This window comes from Equus przewalskii, chromosome 25 (genome assembly GCF_037783145.1).
Source record: "Equus przewalskii isolate Varuska chromosome 25, EquPr2, whole genome shotgun sequence".
NCBI classification, from domain to species: Eukaryota; Metazoa; Chordata; class Mammalia; order Perissodactyla; family Equidae; genus Equus; species Equus przewalskii.
In genome coordinates, this window is record NC_091855.1 from 37,444,888 (window position 1) to 37,460,469 (window position 15,582).

Consider the following 15,582-nt stretch of genomic DNA (forward strand, 5'->3'; position numbering starts at 1 on the left):
TGTGTACCTAGAGGGCAGAGTACCCAGTGGGCAAACGCTTTATCATTTTGGACAACTAATTAGAAGGCAGGGGCCTCATTATCCCAGGCCACGAGATTCACGAGGGTTTCTTTGGGGGCAAGTGGCACAACTCTAAGACTTCAGACACGGGGTCGCCAGATGCCTGGCGGCCTCACCTCTTCAGCGGCTGTGGGAGCTGTAGCCAGCGGCTTCATCATTTACTCACATTAAGCAAGGCAGACCATGGAAACCAAGGCCCCACTCCTAACAGAACAGGCTCTTCCATCCTTTGCTCTTTGTCTGCAGAGCCGCTCCCCAAGTCAACAACTCAGAGAGCGGTCTGAGCGCTGTTGACCTCCAGGACATGTGCCGTGGAACCAGATCCCCAATCTAGAGGGTTCAAAGTCTTTCTCACTCACAGTTGTGGATGCCTCTTAGATCAACACAGAGCCTAAAACCTTGCATCTACTTTTTAACAGCCATTTCAGGGGTGAGGGATTACGGACACATTGCTTCTCACCCGAGGGGTCCTTCTCTCTCTCCTCCCAGAAGGTGAGAAGAATTTCTTAAGAAACAGATTAGGAGGGGCTGGCCCCGTGGTCGAGTGGTTAAGTTCACGCGCTCCACTGCAGGCGGCTGAGTGTTTCATCAGTTCGAATCCTGGGCGCGGACATGGAGCTGCTCATCAAACCATGCTGAGGCAACGTCCCACATGCCACAACTAGAAGGACCCACAATGAAGAATATACAACTATGTACTGGGGGGCTTTGGGGAGAAAAAGGAAAAATAAAAAGGAAAAAAAAGATACAGATTAGGAGAAGTATACATGCATTATGAAAATAATGGCAGATTTTTAAAATTTGGGGGGGGGCATAAATTATGTCAGAGGCAAAGCCTTTCTATTTTAAATCCTTCTGGCAGAAAGTGCTCTAAACTGAAGTGTACGCTTCCATGCCTTTGTGTGCAGAAGACTCTGGACATGAATTACCCTCTTCTTGGAAGCCAGGGGTGTCGTTAGGAGATGTCCTGGGTTCACTTGCTGGGTTCTTAGATCTCTCCTCCAACACGGGGACCGTATCCCCGCTTCTCCTGAATCTAAGTGTGTCCCCTCCATCTCCAGCTTCCAATGCATCGTGGGTCGCAAAACTAGACCCTCAAACCTAAGAAGTGTTTGTTAAACAGACCATTATAGCGGGGCTTGGATCCAGGGGGGTGGGAGCGGAGTGCTGGAAAGTGACCCCCTGGTGCCTGGATCTGTTTGGGGCCCTCTCTACTCAGAGTGCATTTTGGGATCAAAATCCGCTCAGCCTGCACAGCCCTGAGATGTGACTCAGGATGTATGGGGAGATGCTGGCAATGTTTCTGAAGATGCTCGCCTGGCGATCCTCATGTTCCCTTTGGACAGAGAGGCACTATTGCCTTGAGTTCCACCCCTCCACGAACCAGGAACTAGCTCTGCCCAGAAGTCAGAATTTAAACATCACTTGTTCTTAGCCACACGTCCCCTTTCTTCTCAGAACCTCTTTGAACAAACTCCTTTCTTAACTTCAGAAAAAGAATTTCCGAACCACACAATGTTTCATAGACCAAAATAGAGATTTTTATTTCCAAACATAAAAGCACATACATTTTTAAAAATATTAAGCAACAATAAAAATGTCAAGCCATCTTTGCGAACACGGCTGCTTCCAACGTGAACAGGAGGAAGGGCTGAGAACGTCAGTGTGACTGAGATACGGCGCTGAGAAGGAGCTGGCGGTCCCTCCTCCGGAGCAGCCAAGCAGGGAGGGCCTCGGCCGCTTTTGGACTTGATGTGAACCGGGATAACACACACATGTTCCAAGACGGTCATTTGGCTCCCACACGGATTGTCTTCCCAGAAAGCTGAGTTTATTACAAAGGCGTGTTTTATAATCACAAGAATAGGATGGGAGTGGTTATGGTCCCTGTGCATACTGTTTATATCATAGAACGTTTTAAACAATGAAGTTGGTTTGCTTTTTGACACCAAAAACCACTCATGCAGTATCTACACACAAACACACACACACACTCCACCACGACACAGCCTGGCTCACCCTGGGTTAACCAGCCCAGCGCAGCCACGTGAACAGCTAGCTGGTCAGTGTCAGGTTAGTGTTAGGAGGTCTTCCAGAGAGGCTGTGGCGAGTTTGCCTGTGGACTTAGCTGAGGATGGAGAGGATGCAGGAATGCGGCTGATGCCTCCAGGTGGGGCTCTGAGGGGGTGGGGGCCCTCCCTTGGGAGGGGAGACAAGACAAACTAACAAATCCATCAGGCTCACGGTCTTTGGAGTGAGAGGGCTGGTCTTTGGGACTTGAAATGGAGGGAAAAGTACTGACTCCTCCCAAGCTGGTACTGGAAACTTGCTATTTTTCCTGGTTCTGGCTCCTTAGGTGCTCAACAAATGCTCCGAACATCACAAGGTTCTAAAACACAAGGACACACAGACAGACACACGGAGCAAGAGGGACATGGGCAAATATAGGACCCATCGAGTTAGGTCCTCTTTCACAAAAAGGTTATACGCAATCCTGAGAGAAAGAGAGGGCACCGCTTCCAAACCAGCCTGGGGGTGTTTCCAGAAGGCACAGATCTCAGGGGTCAGATGACCTTCCCCTTCGTGTGGAGAAATGGCAGGGGGAAAGCCAGCTGCTCCCCTACGAGGCATAAAACAGTGGAATGAGGGGAAATGTCCTGGGTCCAGCATGGTCATCTGGGGCTCTCAGAGACCACGGGCTGGTGGCGTCTGATGTCTAGAAGCGCGGGGTTGGAAACAAAGGCTGCCCAGCTGCGCTTCTGAGTGGAGATTTGCACATAGTGCACACACACATACATGCACGTGCACACGCACACCACCTTCACACACACACACACACACACACACACACACACTTTCCTCTGTCCACTTTTTCCTCACCAATAAAACTTCTAGACTGTGCACGGCCACTGCCTCTGGAGAGAAAATGCTTCTTTTATTCTCCAGTGGGAGGAATCAGAGCTGCTGCACAGGATCAAGGTCAGAAAGCCGACTCTGTCCTCCCTCCGCCCTGCAAGAGGTGGCCTGTTTCTGTTTCTGCAGGGGAAGGCGGGGACCCACCTCCAGCCCCGGCACTTCGTCCTGGTATTGCCAGCTCCCGATGCCAGTGGGAGCTGAAGAACTCGCTGGCGGAAGTGGGCATGGGGGAAAAGCCCACAGCCCCTGCCATGGAACCTATCCCTCAACTAGCTAACCGGCTGCCAAAGTAGCAGCAGCCCGTGGCCCACAGAGGAACGAAAACCAGCTGAGGCTGAAGGCAAGTTCTAAGGAGCGGCATGGAACCGAGTTCAAGTCCCAAATTCCCCACCCACCAACTGGCTGGTTGCTTTTAGGCAGGCTGCTAACCCTCTCTGTGCTCTGGTTTCAGCATCTAAAAACAAGATCATGATTCCATACTGCGGGCTTTTGGAAGGAGTCAGGGCCATCTTGCAGGCCCTCGATTTATGTTCCTTCCATCCCTTTTCCATCAGAACAGAGACAGGGGCCGACAGCCTGTGGCTTGGCTGCTGAGCTCAGAAGCAAGCATTCCTGAAAGGAGGCCCGCGACTTTTAGGGAAACCGAGGTCCCCAGTATGATTACTGTCCCCTGTCTGGATAAGGTGTTTGGGTACCAACCAGTGAGCAGCTATAACGTTACTATGACAACCAAAAGGCAGGTGCTGGGGGATGCTGAGTCGGCCGACTGCTCTCTAAGGCTCTGGGTGCTGTGCTGTAAGATCTGTTTTTAGACCATGAGCTTTTGTTTTTTAACTTCCTTTTAAAAACCAGTTCCCCATTCTTCTTGCTTTGACAGACAGAAGGCATTTCTTTTGTAATCTAGATGAAGGGAGAAGCAATTGTTGGTTTATATCCTTGGAATCTGGCCCTCTGCTGGAGGCGCCCGTGGGCTCTGTCCACCGGATGATGGGAGCCACCCGTGGACGTGCTCGCTCACTTTCCCTTTTGAGGCCTCAGTGGTGTGCTAGAAATTGAGGAGCCGGTCTGGAACAGCTCTGAGCGCCTCTCTTTCCAGGATTTGCACCCAGGAGTAACTTGTGTCCCAGAAGAAATTAAAGCGAATATGAATTTCTTGGCCTGAATCCAAAAAGAGGTGGTAAAAAGCTGAGCCCTGGGCCGAAACAGCCAGGACAGAGCAGAAGGGGCTGCTCTCCCTTCCAGCCTCCGTGACGGTGGATCTGCCGCCTCTGGGAGAGCAGACGGGCAAGATCAAGGGCAAGGACTCAATGTGGTTCAGCATCCTGTATGCCACAAACCCTTCTCCTGGTCTGTGAGCTCCTCGAGGGCAGGGACTGGAGTTAATTCACCCGCATCCTCCAGCACAAAGCCTGGCACAGGCTTGTTGCATTGGCTCCAGAAGACAAGAGGCAGAGGGCACTTCTGCCCACTTGCCAGGGAGAGAAGGCCACAGACACGGGGGCGCACAGTCAGCCAACGGGAAAGCCGAGCTAATGGGTTGTCTGTTTCTTTCTTTAAAGGCCCAGCTGGCCGGACCCGGGCCTCTCCCCCACCCTGCTGCCACACACTGCACCCCCATAGTCTCCCTCTTCGCACTTCTCTTTCCCTCTCTCCCACTGAGGGTCCTGCACAAGCATTCACCGAGCTGCAGCCACTCCCTTCTCCCGACCTTCTCGAGCAGGGCATCCCAACTCTGGGATTTCACTTGCTTCCAGAAAGCACGCCGCATTTGGGGAAAACCGACATAGAGTTGGTAGCTTTTAATTTTGTCCACCGAGGACTCTGAAAACAAAAGATAAGCCACAAAGGAAGACACAACTGTCCCCTCCCCACTCTCGTGTCATAAAGGCCACTGAACACCCGATTAATAGGAAAGGTACAGTCTCAGAATAAAGAGCTGTCACTTAGATGAAAGCAAATCCTGCGGAAAGTAAACCTCAAGGCATTTGTCCTTTTTTTTTTTTTTCATTTTGTCAGTGAAAGCTTTGCCACAGGTTCTTGTCCTCAGATGGAAGTTGGGAACTATGAAGGTACAGCCTGCTATTCTTTCTCTTTCTCATTGTGGTAAAACACACAGAACATACAACTTACCACCTTAACCATTTTTAAGTGCCCAGTTCAGTGGCATCAAATCCACCATCATCTCTGGCCTTGGATGCGCATCCGTCCTGTGCTTCCCCTCCCCTGGCCGCTCTCTGTGGCCCTCTCTAGCCATGTCAGCTCCCAGTGCCCATCTCCCAGTGCTGGCAGGCCCTGGCTGCCGTCTCATGGGCAGAGATCAGATCCCCTCCTAACCATCTGCCGGTCGGGCAGCCTGAGCCATCCTCCTGCAAGGCAGGGGGCCAGCGCCACTGGCAACCCATGTGTGAACAGCAATGTAGCAGGGGGCCGTTGGTCAGCACGGACTGCCCACGTTCGGGCCTTTTTCTGCTCTCTGCCTGTCGTTCTCCTTGGCCCCTGGGCTGCAAAGTGTCCCAGCTTCCTTCCCCTGAAGCTGCCCAGGGACAAGTGTCCTTAGACCCCCTGGTCCCTGCTGGGAGCTCCAGCCAGCTGCCCCAGCTGGAGGCAGCGAGAGATGGGAGCGGCCCCCATCAGCCAGGACACGGTTCCTCTGCACCCAGGAGGGGAGCTGGGTGCCCACAAACACACTCCCCTCTGGCGGTTTCTATGCCATTCACAAACCACAGCTGAACTTCCTACCGTGTGCCGGGCAGCGGGTTCCAGCGACACCAGCCATGCCCCGGGACCTCATAGGAGGACAGAGAGGTGCTCGACGCCCAGGTGGGCAGAAAGTCCCGCTCCCCCGAACACGTGAAGTGACTGGGGTGAAGATGACCACAGATGGCCCTCGTGACGGAGCTCCTGGGGCTGACTCTCCCGGAGCCTCAGCCCTAGCCCTAGCCCGCTGAGCAGAAGGGCAGAGCTCCTTGCTCCCTGAAACCCATCCCAGAGGCTCCAGAGGCTGCACCCTAGAGAACCAGCCAGAAGCCCTCTCCTCCCAGCAAGGGCTTGGGGCCAGACAAGCCTGGGTTCAAATCCCACTTCTGCAGGGGCAGGCGTCTTTCTATTTTTAAGCCTCAGCTTTCTCATGTCAAAAACAGAGGTAAAGTTAATGCCACACCCTGAGAGTTGTCGCGGGAATTAAATAAAATATGGCTTGCAGAGTACCCCCCGAGGGGCCAGGCGCCGCCAGCACCAAGAGGAAGGCACTCCATTTCTGGAGTCCTCACCCCTCTGCCCTCGCTGCCGAGGACCTCCCGGAGTCCTGGCCTCGTCTGCTGTCCACACCCGCCCACCTCACCACAGCCATCTTTCCGCTATAAACACCCTCCGGATCCCACACATTCCTTTCTGCACTTAGAGATCAGACTGAGAAGAAAGGACAGGGGAGGGAGGCACCGAGGACGGTAATAAGCAGCTTCACCGTGCTCACTGGTGCTTCTCTCCTCCTCCCCCCCTCCCCTTCCTCCTTCTCTCCCTCTCTCTCTCTCCCATCTCTCTCTCTCTCTCTCTCTCTCACACACACACACACACACACACACACAGCTGGGCAGGGCAGTCATAGTCACAGATCTTTCCACCCCTCCACTCTGGGGACAGAGGAAAACAAACACCCGTAGGTCCCACCGCAACACCTTTCTCAAACGGCACCTTACAGCTCTTCGTGGTTGGTGCTCAGCAAGCTACAAAGTCAGAAAAATCAAAACTGTCCGCATTCACTTTATGCAAAAGAGATTATACTTGAAAAGCACCAGTAAATGGGTTGTTATAGCATATTACAACTGTATTTATACGAAAGTAATGAAAATATCGGTTTTTTAAAAAAAACAGTTATGCAAACAAACAGAGTCTGTGGCATCATTATCAAAGTTTAGAAAATAGAGACAAACATTCCCACTTGCCAGCCCACACACCGCGGTTTCTCCCTCCCCACAGTGTAGTACGTGTGACACGACGCCGTTCACCTTGAACAGCTTCTCCTCTTTGATTTGAGGTTTCCGACATGGGGGGGATTGCGCTATAGTGAGCAGGGGCAGCGGGTGACCAGGATCGGCTCTGGTTTTGCTGCTTCTTGCTGTGTGGCCATAGGTAAGTTACTTCCCCTCTCTGGGCCTCAGCCTTCTCGCCTGTGAAGTGGGAGGACGGGAATGGAGATGTTCGAAGGCCCCCATCACAGCTCTACCCTTCTAGGGCAGGACCAACACAACCCAGTGAGTGTCTGCGCTTGGCTGCCTGGGCTTGAGGTCTTGGTTGACGCAGCCCCTGATTTTCCAGGAAAGTGGTCACCTGCGGAGAAGGGCCTTGTGGCTCTGGAGAAAAGTGTGCTTTCTGAGTCAGCGCCAAGAAATTTCTCGGCAACTGTTTTCCTGCCCAGCGAATGCCCAGCTCCTCCTAGTTCCAGCGAGGCCTGGGTGCCCCCGGAGAGCTGCACCGAGGCTGGGCCTGACGCCAGGAAGGAGGGGTCCACATGTGTGGGAGGGAGGTGGAGCCCATGGGGCCGGGGTCAGGACCGCCTGGGTCTCAGTGTCCCCTCCGTTTAAAGGGCCTTTCTGGGTCTGTAACACTTTATGATTCTAAAAAGGATCCCCTCTTGGTCTCCTATTTGTAGCTGAACAGACAAATCGATTTGTAAAGACTGGGCTCTAAGCTTTTTTTTTTTGAGGAAAATTAGCCCTGAGCTAACTACTGCCAATCCTCCTCTTTTTGCTGAGGAAGACTGGCCCTGAGCTAACATCCATGCCCATCTTCCTCTACTTTATATGTGGGACACCTGCCACAGCATGGCTTTTGCCAAGTGGTGCCATGTCCACACCCGGGATCCCAACGGGTGAACCCTGGGCCGCCGAGAAGTGGAACGTGTGAACTTAACTGCTGTGCCACCGGGCCGGCCCCTCTAAGCATTTTTTTAAAAAGGAAAGCTTAGTGTTGATTTAGGGCAGACATGATCCAGTTATAGAGCACTTAGGAACCCCTCCAGAACTCCCTGGGGAGGGTCAGCCCCGCCCCCTCCCAGGTGGTGCACAGAGCCCAGGTGTCTAGCTCCCACCTGACAGGTGTCTGGACCCTGGCTCCCTTGTGGGGGCGCGTGTGGGACGTTCTTGGCCCAGAGGACCCGCCTCTCTGCAAAGTCCATTCTGGGAGGAGGAGGGAGAGCCCTCAGACGGGCAGAGCTGCAAGGCTGATGGCTCATCTCTGTCTTGGACCCTCGCTTGCTGGTCCCTGATGTGGCAGCTGCTCCGTGCTGTCCCTTCAGCTGGAGTTGTAGACAATGAAAAGCTCAGCCCAGGATGACGAGGTCCCACCCCTCCGGACAGGGTCGGGGCAGCGCTGCCACAAGGTGTGGGCGCCGCTCCGTTCTGCAGGGAGATCTCCACAGTAAAGCCTACCCCCCCCCCCCCGCCCCCGACAGAACTCAGAGCACAGTCTCCCCGTTTCCTGAGGACTCGGTGGCGCGACCGCAGACATTCATCACGGAGCTGCGCTACCAGGGGCTCCTGCGGGCGATGCCCCCATTCTGCTGTGCTTTTCTAGTTCTTTCTGGCTCTGCTCTTCTTAGTTTTTCTTTTCCTCCCTCGACGTCACTCTGTCAGTGTCCCTGTTCCCTGCCGTCACAGGGCCTGCCTTTGATCATCACCATTTCTGCTCCCAACACAAGCAGCTAATCTGCTGTCGCTTCAAAAACCAGACAAGCATGTGTGTTCTCATTGTGCCCAAAGCAAGAGTCATCGGGCTCTGAGCGAGGGCCCACGTTCCTGTCTCTGTTGACAGCTCAGAGGTCGTTTCACTAACATCCGGGTTTAGGGGTTGGCTTCTGGAAAAGAGGTTACCATAAAAGTGACATGTTATCACTCCTGCTTTCCAGGGCTAACAGCAGACCAAGGCCAAAATGCCACGAAATCCCAACGGACAAGCAAACTGCTAGAATTTTCTCAACTACAAACAGAGGTCATATATGAAACTATAGATCCTAAGCATTTCCATACAGAGCAGAGAAAAGTTCTATACATGATTCCCGGGTCAGACACAGTAGCTGTTTAGTATAAATAGACAAAGACAACACTGTATAAAAAGTAGTTGTGTTCTGGGAACATTGATACAGTATTCACACAGATGCGGTATTCACTGGATGCAGCATTCACGTCTCTGGGCAGCCCCTGCTTCCAGTTTCCCCCGGGCCCTCAGGAGGAGCCCTGGGGCTGAGGGAGGGTTGGAGAAGAGAGTCACGTGGCTGCCCGCAGTGGGCTAGGTGGGCGGGGGGCCGTCGTAGCGGAGCATGAGCATGAAGGAGCGGGCGAAGTTGTTGGCCAGGGTGCAGCTGCGGTCCTCTTCCCCGACCGGGAGCAGGAAGAGCAGCAGCAGGAAGAGAAGCAGCAGCAGCTGCAGCGGGAGCGCCACGCAGCACACCTTCCGGAAGAGGGCACCGAGTCCTCGCCACCGCCGGCTCTGCAGAACCAAAGCAGGAGGGTGAGCCGGCTCCGGGGTCCCAGAGGGCGGGGAGGGCAAGGAGGACGCCAGAAACAGCAGCAGCTCTGGGCTGACTATCTGACCGCACGGGTCTCAGTTTTCCCATCTGTGAAGTGGGGCTGATGTGAGTTCTGCCAGAAACAAAGATCTCTGTAGTTTCCTCCAACCACTCAAGGCATGAGAGGAAGAAAAAACAAAGTTACAGGCTCTGCCAGTGATGACAGACATCTTTGCCTGGCGTGTAAGAGTCCCGGGTGTGAATCTCGAGAAGGCCACTCAACTTCTCTCAACGTCAAATCTCTCATCTGTAAATAGGGGTAAAATGGTACCTACCTGACAGACTGTGGTGAGGGTTAAGTGAGACAGAGCCCGGCACATAGTAGGTACTCAAGGCTGCTGCTGTTATGATTGTGCATCATTAATATCATCACCATCTAAATCACGGTCCTCACCACCACCATTATCTTCATCATCACCACCACCACCAAGTTCAACACGTCATCCATCATCACTGTCTCCTCCTCCTCCCCCTCCATCATCAACACCATCAATCTCACCTGAAAGTCAGCCTCACAAGTCCAAATGCCTAAGGGACTCTGCTACAATCTCCACGAGAGTGGCCACAGGACCTTTTCCAAATTCCGGAGGGAGCGGCTGGGTTGTGGCTTCACGGGAGTGCAGGGCCAAGGGCTGGCCACTCAGGAAGTGGGGGCCCGCGGTCAAGATGCAGAATGGGGCAGGGCAGGGGCCCGGCTCTTAGGAACCTGGCTGACGAGGTTCCAGTGCAGATCTGTCACACTCTAGCTACGTGACCTTGGGCAAGTCAACAACCTCTCTGAGCACCTGTTTCCTTCTCTGCAAAATGGTAATAAAACACCTACCCCATTTACGGGGTTGTGGTGAGGACTCAAAGCAAAGTTTATTTATACACCAATTAAAAAGTGAATTAGCTCCTATTAGTAGTATTATTACTGTAAAATACATCCGCTGGCTCCCTGAAGAGCCAAAGATTCCCCTCCAGGACACCAGAAAGTTACAATCATGTAATGATGATGAGGATGGTGGTGGCAGTGATGATGGTGCTGATGATGATGGTGCTGGATGATGGTAGTGAGGATGATAATGTTAGTGTGGATTATGACGATGGCATGGGGATGATGATGACAGTAGTGAGGATGATGATGATGGTGGTAGTGAGGATGATGATGATGACAGTATGGGGATGATGATGACGGTATGGGGATGATGATGATGGTATAGGGATGATGATGACAGTAGTAGGGATAATAATGATGATGATGATGATGGTAGTGGGGATGACGATGACGGTATGGGGATGATGATGACGGTATGGGGATGACGATGACGGTATGGGGATGATGATGATGACAGTATGGGGATGATGATGACGGTATGGGGATGATGATGATGGTATGAGGATGACGATGACAGTATGGGGATGATGATGACGGTATGGGGATGATGATGACGGTATAGGGATGATGATGACAGTAGTAGGGATAATAATGATGATGATGATGGTAGTGAGGATGATGATGATGGTGGTAGTGGGGATGATGATGATGATGGTAGTGAGGATGATGATGATGACAGTAGTGGGGATGACGATGACGGTATGGGGATGACGATGACGGTATGGGGATGACGATGACAGTAGTGGGGATGATGATGACAGTAGTGGGGATGATGATGACGGTATGGGGATGACGATGACAGTAGTGGGGATGATGATGACAGTATGGGGATGATGATGACGGTATGGGGATGACGATGACAGTAGTGGGGATGATGATGACGGTATGGGGATGATGATGACGGTATGGGGATGATGATGACAGTATGGGGATGACGATGACAGTAGTGGGGATGATGATGACAGTATGGGGATGATGATGACGGTATGGGGATGACGATGACAGTAGTGGGGATGATGATGACAGTATGGGGATGATGATGATGGTATGGGGATGATGATGACAGTAGTGGGGATGATGATGACGGTATGGGGATGATGATGACGGTATGGGGATGATGATGACAGTATGGGGATGACGATGACAGTAGTGGGGATGATGATGACAGTATGGGGATGATGATGACGGTATGGGGATGACGATGACAGTAGTGGGGATGATGATGACAGTATGGGGATGATGATGACGGTATGGGGATGACGATGACAGTAGTGGGGATGATGATGACAGTAGTGGGAATGACGATGACGGTATGGGGATGACGATGACGGTATGGGGATGACGATGACGGTATGGGGATGACGATGATGACGATGGTGATGATGGTGATGATGGTGGTGGTGATGGCGAGCAGGAAGCACTGCCAAATGCAGGTGTTCCTGGGAGGTTCTAAGCAGCCCACTTCTGTCTCTCTGCCTCCCATTCCCGAGTCATCCCGCCGCTCTCCTGCCCCAGCTATCTCCCCCATGTTGATAACACTTGACCCGATGCCTCCAGCCTCAAACATCCTCATCACCAAAGTCCTTAGACACTGATTTTGTAAAAACAGATTTCCCATCACCCGCACAGCGGAGCAGGCCTGCTGGCTGCGTTTCTTTCAGCAGTGACGTCAGGCGTGGGGGTGACATCACCTAAGCAGCCAAATGCCCATAGGTCTACAGAGGAGCCGGCTCCCCCACAGACCTGGGCTGGGTCAGACGGGCTGGCGCGTGCTCCTGCCCACGGCCCGGCTCACGTGGGGCTGCCTCCATCCACTGGGGCTCTCCCCAGACTCGTTGATATTTCATGCTGACTTTGCCTGATTCCAAACCTCCAGCCCACCCAGGAGAGAGAGCGGGCGAGACAACACGCTGTAGGCCCAGCCTGGGTTTCCACCACAACTAAAACCCTGCAATTAATGGTTCCCGTCGGAGAATCTGTTGACAGCGTCCTGTTTCCGTTTGCTCCGCTGTTCTCAGAGCTACCCTTTGCTTGCTGAAGTGAGGAGCGGTGCTTTGGCCATGGTCCTCAGGGGGAAACATCTTCCCAGGGCCCAAAGTGTGTTTGCATTTACCTGTGTTGACAAGGGGTGGTCCTGTTCAAAGGGCTCCTGAGATTACCCAGGAGATGTTTCCTTACAGCTCACACCTTCCCTTGGAGGGCCCTGAATTCTAGAATGCTCTCTCAAATAAAAGACGCATTCTAATATAATTCTCAAATGCTTAGAAAACACCCCCCCCCACACACACACACAAATGGCATGAACTAGGTTCTAAGAAGACAACAAAGAAATTGACAGTCTCAGCTTCTCTGTGCCTCAGTTTCCCCAGAGAAAGTACTACCTGTGTTCTACCCAGTTAGAGCTATCCAAAGAGAGAAAGGCTTCCTCGGGAAGTGAGAGGCCCCCTGTCCTGTGGGGTATGAAAGCAGAGGGACCACAGCTCCTGGTCGTGGGGAGGAAACAGGGATGTTGTGTAGGGTCATTAAAAGCTTGGGAGAGGCTCTGACCAAGAGGCCTTTGAGATCTCACACAAACCCAAGACCCTAGAGATTTGAGGGTTCAGGCAAGATGAGTTTATCCCAGTGACCTGATCTTCTGCCACTGATGAAAGGGGATGGGAGGGAAAAGAAAAGGGTCGGAGTTTGGGTTCTAACCCTGGCTCTGTCACTTCCTAGCTGTGTGACCTAGGACAAATTGCTCAGCCTCTCTGAGCCTCACTTCCTTCATCTGTTGAGGAAAAGGGGGAACAATACCTACCCACTAAGGTTATAAGGATGAATGAGGCAGTGTATGCTTACCATGCATAGTTGGGGCTCAATGCATGCTCATTCCCTTCCTCCTCTAACTGATGGATACTGGGGAGGATGGGCAGCTCCCACTAGCCCCTCGAGCTTCCCCCTCCACCCAGATGCCAGGGATCAGGCACCATCAACCTTTCCAGCCCCATCAGAGAGAAAAGCACTGCCCTCCTCAAATGCCATCTCTTGGCCTCTTAAAGGCCCTCACATCCTCCTGCCACAGTGCCTTTGCATAGGCTATCCCTTCTGCCTGGAATACTCATTTCCTGTGTTTCTCCAATGCACCTGGTTAGCTCCTGCTGGTTGTTCTAATCTCAGCTGTGAGTCGCTTCCTCAGGGAGAGCTTCCCTGCCTCTGGACCCAAAAAGCCCCCGTTACACACTCTCAAGGCACCTTTCCTTTGGATTACGGATTAAAGTCCACGTTCCCGCTGACTCCTAGGAGGCAGGATCCACATTAGTTTGGTTCATTGCTCTACCCCCAGCAGTGCTCAATAAATACTTGCTGAACGATGGAAATACTGAATACAAGGCTCCTTCCCTCCTCTGCACCTGGCTGTCTGCTCCTCCCTCGGTGCCCGTGGTGTGACCACGCAGACGCTCGCTGACCGCTGGTTCCCCCAGAACATCTGGGCTCCACTCGTTAATGAACACACGGAGAACACCCCCAAGCCGTGCACTGGCTCTCCTCCCTCACTCATGGCTTCCGGAGCTCCAGCACAGCAACGTGAGGTGGCTGCCCTGTGCCCATTTCACAGAGGAAGAAACTGAGCCTGTGGGGAAGGGACCAGCCCAAGGTCACACAGACAGACTCAAATCGCCAGCACTGCCCCACAGCCCAGGCTCTGTCCACCATCCCACACAGCGCATCTCGTAAGAAACAGCTAAACGGCAACAACCACGAAAGTCACCCTGGGCCTCTGCTGTCACTCAGCCTAGACCGGTTGGAGATGGTCCCACGCTGACCCGGGGCCCCATGTGTGGAAGTCACGCCCCATCACCCGTGGGGCTTTTGGGGGCTTTCCCGGGAGCTCTTTGGGCGTCATTCTCCTCCAGGAGATGCTTCCAGGCCATCACTGAGAGCTCAGAGTGATGGACAGTGGCTGGCTTTTCTCCGGCAATTCAAGACGGACCAGCCCCCGTGCCCCTCACTAAACTGTCACCTAGCAATTAGTTCAGCCCCTGGATGTCCGTCTGGACTGTCAAGCCGTGTGCTGGCTGGCCTCCTCTCCTGGGCTTCCTCTGGAATCCCCAGAAGGGGGCTGTGTCTGGGGCCTGCCGCACTTCCCAGACAGCTCCCGGGAGTCCTAGGGCATCCCTGGTCCCCGGGCTGGGCCCTGCCCACGATGCCTTGGACAACTTCCCCACTTGGTTCTCGGGGCTGAAGCACCAAGTTGCAGCCCAAGATCCACTTCCCATGAGGGCTCAGAGGCTCCGGAGAGTCCCTCCCAGGGACAGGATGGCAGTGGCTGGGGCGGGGCTGGGTCCGTGTCACCTCCTCACTGTGGGGCTCTGCGCACAATGGCCAGGCCACAGGACTCTATTTTTCCGGAACCCTGAGTTGGTTTTGGAGGTGACAGAGAAAGACAATCTGAGCTGGCCTTTTGCAGGTGGCTTAGTCAATGGGTGGGAATCCCTCCAGATGAAACGATCAGAGAGAGCAGTGACTGTCATTACTCAGCAAGGACGGAGCCTCATTCAGGAGCACATGTATGGGCATAAGGTTGCTCCCCCACCCCTTGCATCTCTCAGCTTTCCTCATCTGAGATCCATCCGTGACCCAGCTCTTCCAAGCCCAGGACTAGAACCGAGGTGGCTGAGGGTCCAGGATGACCTGGAGGCATCCAGCTTGGGAAACTGGGTGGTCATGATGCTGTCCACCGAGATGGAGACTGGAGCCTGGTTGGGCGCGGGAAAGGCAATGAGCTCAGCTTTAGATACACGGAGTCTGAGGGGTCTGTGGGACTCCCAAGTCGACACCTAGCAGGTGGTTGGGCCTTTGGGACTGAAGCTAGAAGGAGAGCCCCGGACTGGAGCTGGACCAGAGACAGCAAGAGGTCTAGAGTAGGAGAACAAACATGCCAGGAACAGAGTAAGTCATGAGAGGGAAAGAGGCCCCAGAGAACCCTGAGGATACAAGCATTGAAGAAAGAGGAAGTGTATTTCCAGGGTCTCTAAGCAATGCCTCACCGATTACTTACTAATTACAAAAGAAACGATAGCAGCTTTACAGCAGGGAAATCCGGCAGTCACCACCTTAACCACGCGGTCAGAGTTAGCACCACCAATGTTGGGGGCATACTGCCATTGTGTGTCCCAGTAAGACGCAC

At 53.3% G+C, this 15,582-nt stretch overlaps 1 protein-coding gene across 3 annotated transcripts in view; it reads right to left on the reverse strand.

Moving 5' to 3' along the window:
• Positions 1–1,578: 1,578 nt before the first annotated feature.
• Positions 1,579–15,582, reverse strand: part of SYNE3 (spectrin repeat containing nuclear envelope family member 3) — a 100,134-nt gene continuing 86,130 nt past the window's right edge. For all 3 annotated transcript variants that reach the window (XM_070594169.1, XM_070594166.1, XM_070594167.1), the window contains exon 18: positions 1,579–9,459. In XM_070594169.1, the coding sequence (XP_070450270.1) occupies positions 9,259–9,459 (201 nt within the window). In that variant the 3' untranslated portion in view covers positions 1,579–9,258. The remainder of the gene's footprint in view (positions 9,460–15,582) is intronic.